Consider the following 15,653-nt stretch of genomic DNA (forward strand, 5'->3'; position numbering starts at 1 on the left):
TATGAACCAGGTAAACCAGTGGGAATTGTCATCCAGAGTTTGTCCAGCAAATTTTGTAGAATGTCGATGATGCCTGTTCCTAATAGTGCACATCAGCATACCCCCTCCCATTGAAATCAGAAAGCATTTCATGTGCATGTTCCTAGGGCTGCCACCTTTGGAGCTTACTCCTTTATAGCATTAAGAAGACGTTGTTAGAGGTGAAGAGCCTACCTGTGTGTTACACCTCTCTGGCTTCGTGCATGTGAATATGGTTCCTTCCCTAAAGCAAACTGGGTGGAAGTATAACTCTTTCTGACTTCTGGGACACTCCCTGGAAAGGTCGTAATGCACTGCAGATTTCTTTCAAGGAACCCGCCATCAAACACAGCTTATGTTGTGCCAGCAGAAGTCAGGCTCAATCTAGTCTCTAGCATGTAGAGGATTCTCTAGCATTTGGAAAGGAGAAAAACCTGCTCCTTTAAGGCAAAGCGCTATCTTTTAGATCTGCGTTCCTGGGCTACCTGCCCTGTGTTGAATGATATCGAACTATCCAGTTCAAGCCATGGTTTGCTGGGAGGTAAAATCATGCTTGTGACATACCTTGTGTACAGCTTAGTGTCTGTGTTTTTAAAATGCTGGAGGCTCTCTTTAGTCTTGCACATCTTGCTTTACAGCCACCTTTTTGAACTCGCTGCATCCAGCTGCCATCATCATTTGACAGCTTTGCTAGTTTTCTTTCATATTCCTGAGATTGCTGAGGATAATTATATTACGTTAGACAAAAAGTTTACTTCACTTGATACCCTACCTGACTGACTAGCAAGAAGCAAGCGTACAATGATGCTTCCCATCAATATTCTCCCTCCTTCCAGCTGCCCGAAACTTACAGCCTTCCCATGCTAGTGGTTCTGCCTCCCTTTCAATGTGTTTTGGCCTTTGGTTTTTCATTAGTGAACCTGTCTATTTTTTAATCCTCTTATGACAATGAATTCCACAGTCTGAACACGTACTGAAGAGCACTCTTTTTCTCAAATTTAAAGGATGCATTTTGTAACCACTGCTTCTTGTGATGTCTGCTGTTAGTGTGAGCCTATTGGGGCCATTCCTCCCACTTCCCAGTGTGTATCTGTTCATCATCCCTCCAAAGGTGGCAGGAGCAACTGTTGCTTGATGGTGTTTGCTCCTTTCTTCCACTCCTTTCAAGGCTGTTTCACTCTGCTGGTCAGGCTAAAGCCCTGATTAAAAAAGATATTTGTTTTTTTTTTTGATATTGTATGGTATGTATAACTTGCAAGACACAAGCGTTGTGCCTCACAGCAAAATATCTTTGCTAAACTCTGCTGTAATTGCGCGTTCTTGCTGCCATGTGACCTGGCAGTTTGTATCTTTTGATAATACACTTCCCTCTGCGGGAATGCTGCCGATTTCTCTGGCGTTGAGGTGAGCTCTCATTACTCTGGGAGTGCTGTGCAAATATTCAGAGACGTACTTTCCCTCGTGGGATGCGGAGTCAGTCTGGGTGGCTGAACGCTTTATTCTGCCAAAGCCAGAAGGAAAGACCTTTTTGGACAGGGCTGGTACTTGCATTGCAGAATGGTGGCATTTGGCTTTCTGTGCCGGCAGGGATGAGTTTGTCCTTTTGGCTCGCTCTCAGCTGGTGTTGCCCTACCCCTTCCTACAGCCTGGCCCTTTCCAAGGGAGCTGGGAGCTAGTTACCTGCAGCGTGTAAGCACATGCTTGAATCCCATTGACGTCAGTGAGACTTCAGCATGTTATTAAAGTTAAACAGACACTTAAGGGATTTGCCGAAGTGTGGCTTAGATGCAGACGCTGTCTGCCAGATGTGCTCTCGGAAGACTTGGATGTCTCCCTGGTGTTGTCACATTTACAAGCTAATATCAGCAGGAAGCCTACTGGACATGTGTAATACGTCCTTCTGTATTTAGAGGGAAGGCGCTTCAGGGAGAAGTGATGTGAAATACCCAACCACTGTGTAAATGCGGCCAGATCTTGCTAGAAATAGGCAGCTTTGCCGAAAGGAGGACTTGCGGGGGCATAAATAAATCCTGCACCTTTGCAGCTGACCTTATAATGTGCAAAATATGTCTGACCTTTGTTGCTATTTGAACCCTCGTGTGTTTTGTGAAAAATTACAGCTATATTTTAACCCCTTGTGCTTGGAATTGGTTAATAGGCTTTTAAAAAAAGGCTTTGTCTCATGCACTTGCTTCGTACCTGTAACTTGATGTGCATGGTAAACTCTGCAAACAGGATGTGGAGCTGAAACCCAGATAGAATTACTCATTCAAATTTTTACCTACTCAGTACTGTCTGGAGTTCACAGTAGTGTATTTGGGATCAGTGTGTGACCTTAGGTGCATACTAAAATATTACTGCTTTCTTATCAAGTAGGATAACAGGAAGATTTAAGGTTAAAAAAAAAACAACAACACTTTTTTCAGTGGGTTGTGATATATATGCAAGCTTTTCTTTCTGAGGGTGACTGAAAACATTTACTAACAGTAATTGGAATTGTTGCAAAGCAAAATCCCAAATGGCCTGTGTCCAAATAGTTGGTGGGGTTTTTTTAGCTAAAGTGACTTGCTCACGAACATTGTTAAATTGATTACAAGATATCTGGGCTCTCTGTAAGTCCACTGCATTGTTTGTGGAAAGCTTGATGGTAGCAGTATTTCAGCACTGGGAAAGCCGACGTCAAAAGCGGTAGTGCCAAGAAGTGAATTCCTTTAAAGGAAACCTCCTGGGAACTCCTGACTTCACCCGCTCCAGCAATTCAATGCTGTGGTGCCAGAGCATGGCATTGGTTTCCCTTAAGTACCCGGGTGTTTTTCTTCCTTCCCAGCAAAATCACATAGTGCTTCCTTCTAAGCTAGCACTAGCTCATGTGGAAAAATACTAACTTTCATGCTTCTCGTGTGAAATTGAAGAGAAATAAGCAAAGAAGTAGCTGGAAGAGGGAAAACTTGCTGGAAGTGGGAAAGCAAGCATTCTATTCTGCTAGGTTACTCATTTACAGATCTTTCAGGATGAAATTTTTTGAATATTGACCACGTTGTGGATTGCCGTTCCTTTTGGAATATGTTTTAGTATTATAATTAAATGCTGAGAAAGGCCTGAAGTAGACAGAGCAGTTTGACAGCTTTTCTTCTGTAAACAGGGCACTGATGCAGAAGCAGTCATGGTCTCGGGTCCGCTTCACCATCCTGCCTGGACCTTGTGTGAAGTATCTGGGATCACTTTCACTGTTGCCTTTAGAGGATGCCAAGAGCCAAGTGGATGAGTTTTGTTATTTCCTGGGTGTACAGGTGTCTTTTGGGCATTCCTGTTTGAGGGGGGTAGCTGTCAGTATGAGTGGAAGATTAATGACAGTGGTGTGGCTCTGATGCTAAGACTGTGGGTGAAGCAGGCTTTATAGGAGGAGGTCATCTCTTCTGGGCACTATTCACTCCTGCTACCTTAAAATCAATTAAAACTTTTTGGAAGTTGTTCTGTAGTCCAGGCGGGGAGACATTCTTGTCCTGAGATAAACTTCCAAATACTCCCAGTTCATGCATTGTCCACGTAGTTACTTAAAAATAATGAAAGCTTGCCTTCTTTTGAGGCTTTGATAGAGCTATGTCTGTCCATGGGTTGCCTTAGTCAAATAGAAATCCCTGAATTTCATACCGTGACAGTGTGTGGAAGAGGGGAATGAGGAGAATCCAGCCAGCTATGGCTTCCCCCTAAGTGACGGGAAACCTGTGGTTTGCTTTATTTGCTTTTTTTGCAGAGTGCCTGGGACAGGTTTGCTAGTGCTGGTTGCAAAGTATTGACTTCAGACAACCCCAGGTAGTTTAACTGAGGATGAGTTAGAGAACTGGTGCTAGGCATTTGAGCTTCACTCACTATCAAGAAAGGGGAGGTGCCTTGAAAGGCTGCATTAACGCTCCTGGGCTCAGAGTTAGGGACTGCCTGGGGCTGGCTGGGAGATCCTAAGCATGACAATTCTTTAGTGCTTCTTTCTTCTTAGAGTTGAGGTGTTGGATTTAAGCCCGCCCAGTGGGGCGTCTCTGTCTACTCAGGATTTACCCTCTGTTAAAAGTAAGGCCTGAGAAGAAGGGAGTGAAAAAAGATGAGCAAAAGCATCCTCCATCTTTTGTACTGAAACAAGAACATGGGGAGCAAAGAGCGTGTGATTTGTGGCCAGGAAGAGTGCAACCAAGGGGAAGCTTCCTTTTGTTGCCTGGCAATTAGCACAGACACTTGAAAAAAGGAAACCTGCCTTCCCATCCTGTTGGTTTTTTTTTTATCCAATTACTGCAGAATGTAAAATGAATAAACTCTCATGGGAGGAGAGACCAGAATCGGGTCTTTCCTCTTTCAGCTACCTGGGGAAAGCTAGTTCTTCCCCAGTGGGTAAGAGTGTGAAAGTTGTGGATTTGGCTTCCCTCAGGCTGAGAATGGAATTTAATTTGGGATCTTCCTTGTCTTGTGTGACTGCTTTACAGTGTGGGCTGGTTGCAAAGGGTGGGTGCTACCGCTGTTTCCTCTTTTCTTCCTCCCATGTTTTATAGTGATGCCTTAATGTGTTAGATGTGCTGAGGGCACAGATACCTGGTCGGGGACACCCTGAAGCCTGTTTCTGTCTGTAGCCTGGTTCGATTACAGCATAGTTTAGCTGGAAAATAGCAGGACACACATGTATAGGCATGGGTTTCTCAGCTTGGGCACCCAAGCACTTGGCAGGTGAGATGTTTACTGAAAGCTGCAACAGTGTCATTCGTTATAATGTTTACGGAGAAAAAAATCTGTATTAAGTCTAAGCTGGTGGGTTTAGGCTCTCTGATGGTGGCTGGAGGGATGTTGCCCTCTTGCTGCTTCTAGGATGGGGGGTGCCTGTCCATCTTCAGTGACAGTTCGCTCTTTCAAACTAGCCACAACGTTGACACCGTTACATTCAGCAGGGTGGACTTCGTGCCACTGGCTCCAACAAAGACGTCAGTGGAGGTGAAGGATGTGAATTCTCAGAGTCAATCGCCTCTCGATAGAGCCTCCTGTGGATCTGTTAATAAACATCCCCAAGCATTTCCTGGCAGTGATTCCTAGTACACGCCGGTGGTTTTGGCTGTGGTGTGTGACCTCATTAACGTAAGGTTTTGCTCTGCTTTCATTCCAGGTCGTCAGAGCTGCTGAAGAAGCTGCTTCCACCCTGGCAAGTTCCATCCACCCCGAGCAATGCATCAAGGTGCTTTGCCCCATCATTCAGACTGCAGATTATCCAATTAATTTAGCTGCCATCAAAATGCAGACGAAAGTCATCGAGAGGATTTCCAAGGAGTCGTTGCATCAGCTCCTTCCTGATATCATTCCTGGGTTGTTACAGGTACAAAGTCCCATGTCACAAATGCTCTTGAGCACAAATCACCGTTGAGTAACTTGAGGTCTGTGACCTAAGAGAACAGTGGACCTTCTGGGGCCAGATTTTGGTAAATTAAAGTTTTTAATACCTCTAAGGTTTGTTTTGGTTTTTTTGTAATTTAGCTTTTAGTGTTTTAATGTATTAAGGAAAAGAAAACTCATATTCCTATGTTTATATTCCACAATTAGATGCCTCGGCCTGACTCCTCAATTAGCCAGTAGCAGCTATATAAGGCATTTATTGAAAGTAGGAGTCGGTCACATCTTATGCTGTCTCAGTACCTCCCAAGCAATACATCTTGTAGTCTCTCCTTTAATTCTGCTGAGCTGTTCTGCGCTTTGAATTGTACTTTGCACTTGACTTCGAATCCCAGCAGGCAGACTAGTCCTTTCCTCTTTCCTCTCTTGAAATCGGGACCGAGCTACTCGCTGACTTCATTCAGCCTCTTTCAAAACTCTCTCAGCCTGGGTGGGGAGCTGTGTTTTTGCCAGTGCTCAGGCTTGGTCTTACATTGTGAATTTAGCTTTCAGCGCCGGCCGTGGCAATGTTGTCTTCTGTTACCCTACAGAAGCAGCTGGCAGTGTCAGCAGCTGGGATGGGGCTGCATGCAAGAAGGAAATGAGGAGGAAGGCAGCAGTGAGGGAGGAGAGAGAATGTGTGTGTGTTTACTGGGGAGGGATTGTGACAGGAACAAATCAATGTGACAGGGGAGACATGTTTGTGTGGGTAAGACTTCAGGGGAGAACTGGAACTGGAAGGAGAAGCCTCCTTGTTGTGAGCGCAAAAAGCTGAAGGACAAGAGCAAAGTCAGAAATTCCCCTTGCGCGTCCCAGCTTTGTAGTGTCAGCTCTTGCGATTCTTTTCTTAAACCTCAACCTCTGGGAATCGGGCAATTCTGTATTGATTTAAACTTTTGTTGTAAAAAGATTTTAACCATAATTGTTGGCAACAACAATCTGGACAGCGTAGCTTCAATGCACCAGAAAAGTTTGGGAGCAGCATGCCTTTAAGATTAGTTAGGCTTGTTTTATTAAATTGCTTCCATGTCTTAAAATTGATCTTATTTCGGAGCCTAGTTTGCCATTCTTCATCTTGGAGTGATATATCATCAGTGATATTTCCTCACCTTAGAAACTCATAGTGATCGAAGAAATCTACTCCTGGTGTTTGAGAAGTATTTTGGGAATCTTCTGGCTGAAGGACTGTGTGCGGAGGGAATCACCCATGTGCTTGTTTACCACGCCAAGGGGGCTGGCGGAGCATTGAGGAGTGTTGGATGGTGGCAGTGTGAGCACAAGCGTGCAGTTCAGCAACCTGGAGTGGGATCCCTGTGAGCAGATGGGGATCTCCATGCAAGAACCGGGTTTGGCTGGGGGTAGTCATGCTGCTTGCCCTGGTCCCCTGGCTCCCTAGGAGTGGGGGAGGAATGGAGCTGGACCAAGGGGTGCTCTCCCACATGCTGCGTCTCGATACCCTCGGGCTGAAGAGAATTTGAACCTGTGTCATCTCCCAGGCAAATGCTTTTACCTGTTGAGATGATTTATTAAATGCAGGAAGCAGCTGCTGCCTTGTGGGCAAGTTGGCAGATGGAGAGGTGGGGTGATGTGTCCTGCTGGCACATGTAGGGCAGGCTCTCCCAGCCTATTGCCTGCCGGGATGCACCCCCCCAAGGCCTCAACACTGCATGGACCTGCCTGCCCCAACAAGAGCAATTTGGGATGCGCACATAAGCAAAATGCCAGGTCCATAGGGAAACTTGAGGTCAAGCAGAGGCACCTGATGAGTTCAGGAGCCTTTGGGTTGGGACCTGCAGAGCCCTGTGTCCCAGCTGTCCTCCCAGCAGTGGCTTGTGTCTCCGTTGGGTGGTGTTCTGCTGTGGGCCTGGGCTCAGCCTTTTTCCCACCTCGGTCCTCGATAGCTTGATGTTTCTCTGAGGTCACCTAGGTCTCCCGCTTTTCTAGTTCAGTGCTTTTTGGGATTGCAGACTGTATTTTGGCTCTGCAGCTAGAACATCAGCCCTGCTAGCGGGCAGCCTGGCAACCCCAGCCGTGCCATATCCCTCCTCCCAGCTTTCCCGGCAGAGGTCACCCTGCGTCCGGAGGAGCCAGCATCCCGCAGGCTGAAGTGATGTCTGCCCTCCTCGTGGGGTGGCTGCTTAGTGATGAATCACTGCCCAAGTATGGGACTGATGTCACCAGCTGCTGAGTGACCTGGTGGCTAGCTCGAGCTCTCCTGAAGCTGCCAGAAATTCCTCATGCCTACAGGGGTCTTCCAACATGTTCTTTTCTGTGGTGTTTCCTACCTGATAGGTAATCCAGGTCCCGGAGGCAGTTCATCTAACAGACTTCCACATATGTTAGTCATTGTGGATTTATACATAGTGTTAAATTCATCTCCATCTGTAACTTTGCTCTCAGGAGCAGAATTGGTTTCCTTTGGGTTAGATTTGGGTCAGGAGAGACTTTTCTGAAGGCAAGCTTGGGAGCACAAGGGCTCCCCTCCAAAAAGTCCTGACCATCCAGGATAACATACGGTCATCTGAACTGGATGCAGGAGTGTGTTTATTTGATAGTCCTAAGCTCATGTTGGGAAAGTGTGTGTTGTTGCTTCATGCTATAAATAACAAGATACTAATAACTTATAACATGATAGTAATAACTAATAATATAAGGAACAAATAAGATGTATTGGGTGCTTGTATTCTCTTGCTCTTTAAGTACTCAGGCTGCAAACTGTTACATTGAGCAGGGACTTTCTAGTGATCTGTTAGGTCAGCCACGTTTGCAAAATGTTCATCAGCTCTTTAGTATATTGCTCTGGAGGGATGTTAGTGAGTGTTGTTTGACTTCTGATCTCTTTTTTTTTTTTTTTTCTTGTTTCACAGGGTTATGACAATACGGAAAGCAGCGTCCGTAAAGCTAGTGTATTTTGCCTAGTAGCAATTTATTCAGTAATTGGAGAAGAACTGAAACCTCATCTCGCACAACTCACAGGAAGCAAGGTACAAGAGTCATGTGTCTCTGGTGTTTTCAGAATAGCCGGTGGAATGGCTTGCACTGCTAGCAGCAAGACCAGTGGCTTCATGGTAGCTCTGGGTCAAGTTCCCTGTACTCTGTTAAATCCTATCTCACCCTGCCAAGCACCACTAGAACAGCACAGCACTTGCTCAGCACCGTGAGCATTTGAAATCCCACTAAGCAAGTTTTGATGGGGCTCAGGGATCGATTTCATGACGCTGTGTAGCTGCGAGCTGTCACTGAGCGGGTCCTTCCAACTACAGCCATGTTTACCTTGCCCCCTCGGCGTTGCATCCCAGGGTGACTGTGCAGTGAGTTGGGTCAGCTAGCTGCTCTGGCTGAAAACCACATCTGCGAGGCAAATTAATTAGCTTTCAGTCCACTCTGCGGCTGCGCAGGTAACCCTAGTGCAAAGAGTGGAGGGAGCGCGTGGCTGGGATGGGTGGAAGAGCAGGTCTTCTCAGCAGCAGGTTGTGATTGGGGCTGGTAGAAACGCAGGTAAAACTCCACTCTTAATAGCATGGCAGATGTGTCCCTTTCCTCCTGGGACACCAGCAAGCTCAAGTGACCCTTCAGAGGACCTTGTGCCCTGGAGTCAGGTTAGCAGCAAAACTTCAAATTCTGACCTGATGCTGCAAGAGAAACCAAGTCTTCGTTCAGCTCTGTCCATCAGCCAAGAGCTGGCGTTTTGGGTTGAGGTGGGCGGAATTTGATTACTTTTCAGAGCTGTCACAAGATTTCTTCTCCTGTTTGAAGTCGTCATACCCAAGATTTCTCTGAAATTTCAAGATTAATTCTGTGTTTTTTCCAATTCTGTGTTTTTTCCTGAAATAGATCTCTGCATGTGAATAACTACTTAGTTCAGAGGGCTGTGTTCTGTTATTTTGAAGCAATAATTTCTTTCATGGGTAGGGACTGTGGTTTAGACCAAAACAACCTGAGACTGAGGGCACTTGGATTTTATTTCTGAACTGAGTTGCCTTGTCCTTAAACAAATTACTTGTGCCTCCAAATTGCTCTGTAAAGAGACAGCTAGGGGTGCTGAGGTTTACCTCGTTATCTCTGGGCGGTTAGGAAATCTCCCTATAAAATATAGTAGAGACTTTATTATCCCAGTATCCTAGGTGCCACGGACGTACTCCACCACATAACTAACTATAAACATGTGAGTAATTCTTCTGGTTTTACGCAGACCGCCTGCATGTTTAAAGTTGAACGTGTGCATGAGTCACTGCAGGATCTGGAGCTAAGGTTGGTAAGGCAGAAAGGCAAAACAAACCCATGCAAAGGAAGTGTATAGTCATCACAGCTGCAGTTTCACTAGGTGTACCAAGTTAGTGAAGATATTTAAATGTCATTGAAAATGAACGTTTTCTTTATAAAGCGTGGAGAGTTCAGGGTGTTTCCAAGGAGGGACCGTGGCTCTGGGATCACTGGTTGTGCCTGCAGCCCACTGACCTCTGTGGGAATCCTTGCCGCGATCAGGCTGTGGGGCTGGGCTCTGTGAACTGGTGGCTGCTGAAGTGAAATGCAGGAAGTTTTTCCAAATCCCATTAAATCTGTCTGTAGTTTCAGTGGGACTAGGCATACCCTCCTGTCTGTCTCTGTTCAAACATGCTCAGCTTTGCTTCTGCTTTTCCTCCAGGGAGCCCAGTGTCAACTCACTCAAAACTGAGTTCACCACAGAACGCGAGTTTCAAGCAGTCGACTTTTTTGTCCGCCTGTTTTTCCTGGCATCTTCTCCTAATGTTTGTTTGTTTCTTTCAGATGAAGCTACTAAACCTGTACATAAAGAGGGCCCAGACCACCAACAGCAACAGCAGTTCCTCTTCAGACGTTTCAACGCACAGTTAATGGAGATATGTGGACATATGTGTAGACTTAGAAGCAATCAACGGTGCCTCTCAGAGACCTTTCTGCTACTCTTCACTGGCGTGCTCCATCAGCTCAAGGAGGCCATGCAGATATTTATTGCAATCAGTATTTTAGTCCCTTAAAAGCTTTTATGTAGAATCTTATTGGTATTGAATGTAAAGGAAGCAAGGTCTGTGTTGCAGTCTTCATTAAAAGTGAACAACAGAAAGCCATACTTAAACATATTTGTATAGCCTGCTGAAATCTCAGAAATATGTTTAGGTTAGCGTTCCAAAAGTGAGTCCGAGAACCTGGACACACGTAAAGGTCAAACAAATCTTGTTGGTTTTGTTCATACCCAGTTCTGATTTCTGTGTACTAGTTACCTGCTCTCTCCCCGTGGCTGCAGCCGTTCTGGCTAGGTTCTCCTCTTCTTACAAGTCTTGTGGTCCTGTTTTGTACTCCCTGTTGCAGCTTGCCTGATGTGCAGGGCTCCCCTTGAGGAGATCTTTGCCAATGTGGTCGATTCCAGCCTCGGATGCTTTAATACCGGGAGATACCAAGTGAGTAATGAAAAAGTAGTTTCTTCTTAAACATCTGAGTTTTTTTGTACATAGTTCTTCTGACAGACCTCCGATGGGCTGATTTCTCTGTAACTGCTCTCCAGCCAGCTGTGCTGTGCAAAGCAGCTGGGCTCTTGCTCCTTTCATTGACCCTGTAAATATTTCTCCCCTCCCAACCCATTCAGCTCTTTCATATGCTCAAAAGACTCTCCAGGTTACTTGTTATTCCCCAAAGGGAACCTGAGACCTAATTCTGGGACCGATGTCTGCGATGGGACACTGGAGTTAGGTGGGCGGGTGTTGGATTAGGCTCTGAGTGTGTCCATGGGTGGTCAGCGGGAGCTGGCAGGGCTGTGTCTCAGCACATTTTTCTCAAAGTCTTGTAGCATCAAAGGGCTGCTCTGACCTGACCCGCTGGTGTTGGGTGGTGAATGGCTTCATCCCCACAACTCCTTTGTGCTTTGGGCAAAACGTTCCTCCCAGAGGACAGAAAGGGCATCTGAAACTGAAGAAAAAGACCCCGTGGAAGCACCTGCTGAGCCAGCTGGGACAGTGCTGGTCGCCTGCCACAGCTCTCCTCCTGTGCCTGAAGAGCCTGCAGTGCTGTTGGCTGCCTTTAGAAACCTCCTTCTTCCTGGCCAGCCCCACGTGCAGCCCTGCTGGGCGCTCTGCATTTCGGAGGGATGCGGAGGGCCCTTGCTGGGCGCTGCTGTCAGCGGGGTGAGGCTGCGGCGGGGCAAATCCTTCTGCAGCCTGATGACACAGACCAAGTCAGAGCCAAACCAGCAGCAGTCAAATGCCCCACAAAATCCAACGGGAGACCCTTCTGTTTGCAAAGGGTGAGCTCCCCCTGCCTCTGCCTGTAACCAGGGGAAGCAGGAGGACGGTAGTGCTGTGTTTGGCCCTGGACTGGAATCCTGGCTGATGGGCATGCCCACCCCAAACCCGCAATGGATCAGAACTGAGTTTTTGCTCCCAGTGCCAGTGATGCCAAGAGGATGGTGGACCTGCGGCTTATGGCTGCAGCTGTGGTGATGGATGTGTGCTCCCCAGCTGCTCTCAGTGCCTCGGTCTCCCTCCAGCTCCCTCCATTTCCCCTTTGGGGAGCTGAAGAGACACCTTGGTCGCATACTGAGGACATGAGTTTGCAGTACCGCAGCAGGGGAGTGCAGTGGGGAGGGTAAAGCCCCGTTGTCCTCCCTTTCCATCAGGTCCTCCCTGTGTGTCTCAGCCCCAGCCCCCAGGAGCTCCGCTGGGAGGTGATGCTTGGTGCCAGCTCCCCTCCCAGTCCCAGCTCGGGAGGGGTTGGGGCCGGTGGGGACTGTGTGGGGTTGGGCTGCAGAGCTTGTCGGTCCCTTTCCCTGCTGCCTTGAGAAGAGTGGAGGAGATGACCTACTCCTGAGTTGGTCAGGATGTGTCCAGGCTTTTACTGGCTGCATCTTTCCCAACCAGTAATGCCGTGGCAGTAGAAACCATGCGATCCTCCTGGGTGGGATTCCCCCAGGGTCTTTCCGCAGACTCAGAAAAGCCATCCTCGGGGGGAGGAGGAGGATCGGCTGCTCCATGGTTGGCATCTCCCTTTCTGTGGACCATATCTTTTCAACACCTTTCAGTATGCTTGTTAGAATATTCTTTTTTAATTTTTTGAATTATTCAAATTATTTTAGTTTAACACGAATTTATTTTCCCTTTTGAGGAAATACTCAGCCGACTTGTTGGCAGCGGTTAGCTGTCTTGTCTGAATTTTTTTCTGAATTTTTAGTAGTGGGTTTGGTTTTTTGTTTTTTTTTTTTTTGTTTTGTGTTTGGCGTTTTTTTTTAATTTGTACTCTGATCGCTTAGTATTTATGCCGCTCTTTCTCCCCATCTCAGTTCAGCATCTTCTGTTCCAGTTCTGGGGTGCAGAAGGTCAGCGTAGCTGACCAGATGGCGATTAGTCCTGCCCAGCTGTGATGGAGCGTGGTCCATCACCGTTTGCTGTTTGTTTGTTTGTTTGTTTTTCCTTGAATGGCACACTGTAGCAAATCTCCAGGAATTGAATTCCTTCTCAAATGATTTTATATATTTTATAAAATCCTGTTAGTATGCACTGAGAGTGAACGCACTGTAACGTCCCCGGACTGACCCTCGCACGTGCGCTGACACTACGGTAGGAGGTAACGGTTCGTCCCTCGACAGACGCCTGCGACCTGCCGCGGCTCTGCCACGCCGGCCGTCAGCCTCTCTTTTCCGATACTATTGGCACACTTGGAGCTGCAAATGGTAGAACCAGGCCTTACTTTCTGAATCAGATTTGGTTCTGTTTGGCAACAGATGCTCATTAATGTGCTACTTTATTTTGTTACGTGAGTCAGTCGAGGACTGTTCATCCTTTGAGTACTCTAGAAGTATGTTATACCTGTACACAGTAGAGAGCATTCTGCTTAGGTATTTATAAATCATTGCGTATAATGTACATAGTAAGGTTGTTTAGTATGTTGAACATGACCCGACTTTTTTTTTTTGTGTGTGTGTGTTTCCTTTGAAGTACTCAAAGGGCTAGCTCTGAATGTCACCTCTCTGACCTCCAGTGTTCTGGCTTCCACAAAGCTGTACAATCGTTTTGTTTTCTCTTCAGCAAGCATAAAGGTCTCTCTGGCTACAAATCCCAGTGTCCACACACGCTTGCAGAGAAAGATCTGCACGCTGGCAGTGCCTCACCGCACCGGTGAAGCTCGTGTTCACCTTCTCCCAGCAGTAGCCACATACTGCAGCTGCCTTTTTTTTTTTTTCTTGCTGCCCATTATGCAGGGCTTCCATTTTTCGTACCTTTCAAAAAGAAAAAAAAAAAAGAAAAAGAAAAAAAGAGGAAAAAAAAGTTTTAAAAAAAAAAGGTGTATTTTCTTTGCCCACCATGCTTTAAAAGTCTGAAAGGGAGAAAACTCCCAGCAGACAGCGGCTCCTGGCTGCGAGGTTGCCGAAATCCTCTGATGTGGATGTTTTTTTTCTGCCATTGGCTGCACCAGTGCTCCGTGGGCATGGGCAAATACCGGATCCATCCGCCCCACAGGTCTACGTACTGTAGTTCTCATGTAGTGCAGAAATATCGAGGCATGTGGCTTTCTTAAGGTACACTATGTGTGCTTGCCTGGATTACAATACAATACAAGACTGTCTTTTTTATTGCTTATTACTAGCTTACCAATAACCTGTATAAGTAATGTAACTCGCATCTTTGTCATCAAAACCTTTTCTCCCCGCCCCTTTATTTATCAAGCATAATATTACATATTAAGGGACAGAAAAATAGACCTTTGTAGTATACAGCAGGACGTTGCTAACAATGTTTTAAATGGGAAGTAAAAACCGCTCTGAAAAAATGCCAGCCATGAGAAATGACTTTGTTGGCACCGTGTTCATGCGCATGTATTTTTTTCTATTTTTTCCGCTTTTGTCATGTTACATCCATATCTGTATTTATATCTTATTTGTTTCACTTTTGAGTGTATCATGGCAATTGTACAGATGTTTTTTGTTAACATTTACGTGATAGAATTTGCTAAAAAAAAAAAAATTAAAATAAAACCTTTTGAGTTTGCCCTAGAATAATTGGAAGTTGAGCTTCTTTTGGGGGGAGAAATATTAAAGTAGATCAATTTTCCAACACAGCTCCACACTCCAGCAGCCTTTCCTTGTGACGGATTTGCTCTTATTCCTGCCCTGGCTGCTGTGTTTTCATGGATTAATTAGAGGGTATGCAGTGGGCTGGCTGTTTCCTACAGGTACCAGTCGAAGTCGCCAGTGGGGCCAGCGGGCAGCTGATCTTTTGGGGTGCTGGTTTTCTGCTGTCAGCTTTTAAAAGCTTTTTGGGAAGTCGTGATTTAGGGGATACTTGCGACATTATGAACTGGAGAGCCATATGCTGTTTGAAAGTTGATGGTCTTGTGCAAAGTCATGTAACTCAAGGAGTAAGGGCTCCAAAAGATGCCTGGGTTATGAGGCTCGTTAAGAGAATTGTAGAGGTTTTAAAATATGTGGCAGTAGAAATTTAGGTGATTAGGTGTTTGTGGAGGGGAAGGGATGTTGGGAACTGCACAGGTCTCTGTTCCTGGTACCAAAAAACAAAGAACTTGAATTTGAAGTGGCTGGGGAGCCCGAGTGCTCAAGCACTTGTGTGTTATCCTGGGTGAAAAATAGCTCATTGCAACTTAAAAACCTGTGGTGAAGCTGTGCTCTACGCCAGGGAAACGTCCCCTAAGGTGTGACTTTTACCTTGATATGCCGTTCCTTTAGCATTAAGGTAAAAGGTCCTCAAATACTTTGTCCTGGGCACGAGGGAGTCAGGACTGGTGTCTCCTTTGCCCTGGCACTCCTGGCCACCACCAAGCCCTGCCCGTGCCAGCCCCGGGACCCTTCTGCATCAAGATTCGGGGGGCCCATCTGGGAGTGAGGAGCAGTGATTGTTTCCCCTGCTGCAGATGGACCATCTCACCCCCGTGGTGGTAGGGTCTTTTTTGGCTCTGCCTTATGTCGGAGCAGTATGAGGGAAGGTCCACGCTTGCCAAGTGACCCTGGCTTCTTCCCAGAGCACTTCCCACGTGTTTTTTCTCCAGCAGAACCAGGTACCCGTGGTGATAAGAAAGGGAAGAAAGAATTAATAGAGCACTATCTCCTCTGTGCCTTGTAAAACTCCAGATGCTGGCCTAAATTAGCCTTTACAGCCCTAAGGGATTTGGAAAAGCTCTGAAGTGTGAGGCATTGCAAATGTGGTAGCATTGGACAACCTGAGCTGGGGAGCTGGATTTCACTGACGCGTGCTTAAATGGTCAGTCCTTGCAAA

The 15,653-nt window shown here is 46.4% G+C and overlaps 1 protein-coding gene across 11 annotated transcripts in view; it reads left to right on the top strand.

The window, feature by feature from the left end:
* CLASP1 (cytoplasmic linker associated protein 1) overlaps positions 1–14,431 on the top strand; it is a 184,794-nt gene extending 170,363 nt beyond the window's left edge. For all 11 annotated transcript variants that reach the window (XM_054209897.1, XM_054209909.1, XM_054209899.1 and 8 more), the window contains 3 exons: positions 5,159–5,365; positions 8,286–8,402; positions 10,186–14,431. In XM_054209897.1, coding sequence (XP_054065872.1) covers positions 5,159–5,365; positions 8,286–8,402; positions 10,186–10,272 — 411 coding nt within the window. In that variant the 3' untranslated portion in view covers positions 10,273–14,431. The remainder of the gene's footprint in view (positions 1–5,158; positions 5,366–8,285; positions 8,403–10,185) is intronic.
* Positions 14,432–15,653: the final 1,222 nt, after the last annotated feature.

This window comes from Rissa tridactyla, chromosome 7 (assembly GCF_028500815.1).
Source record: "Rissa tridactyla isolate bRisTri1 chromosome 7, bRisTri1.patW.cur.20221130, whole genome shotgun sequence".
Taxonomy (NCBI): Eukaryota; Metazoa; Chordata; class Aves; order Charadriiformes; family Laridae; genus Rissa; species Rissa tridactyla.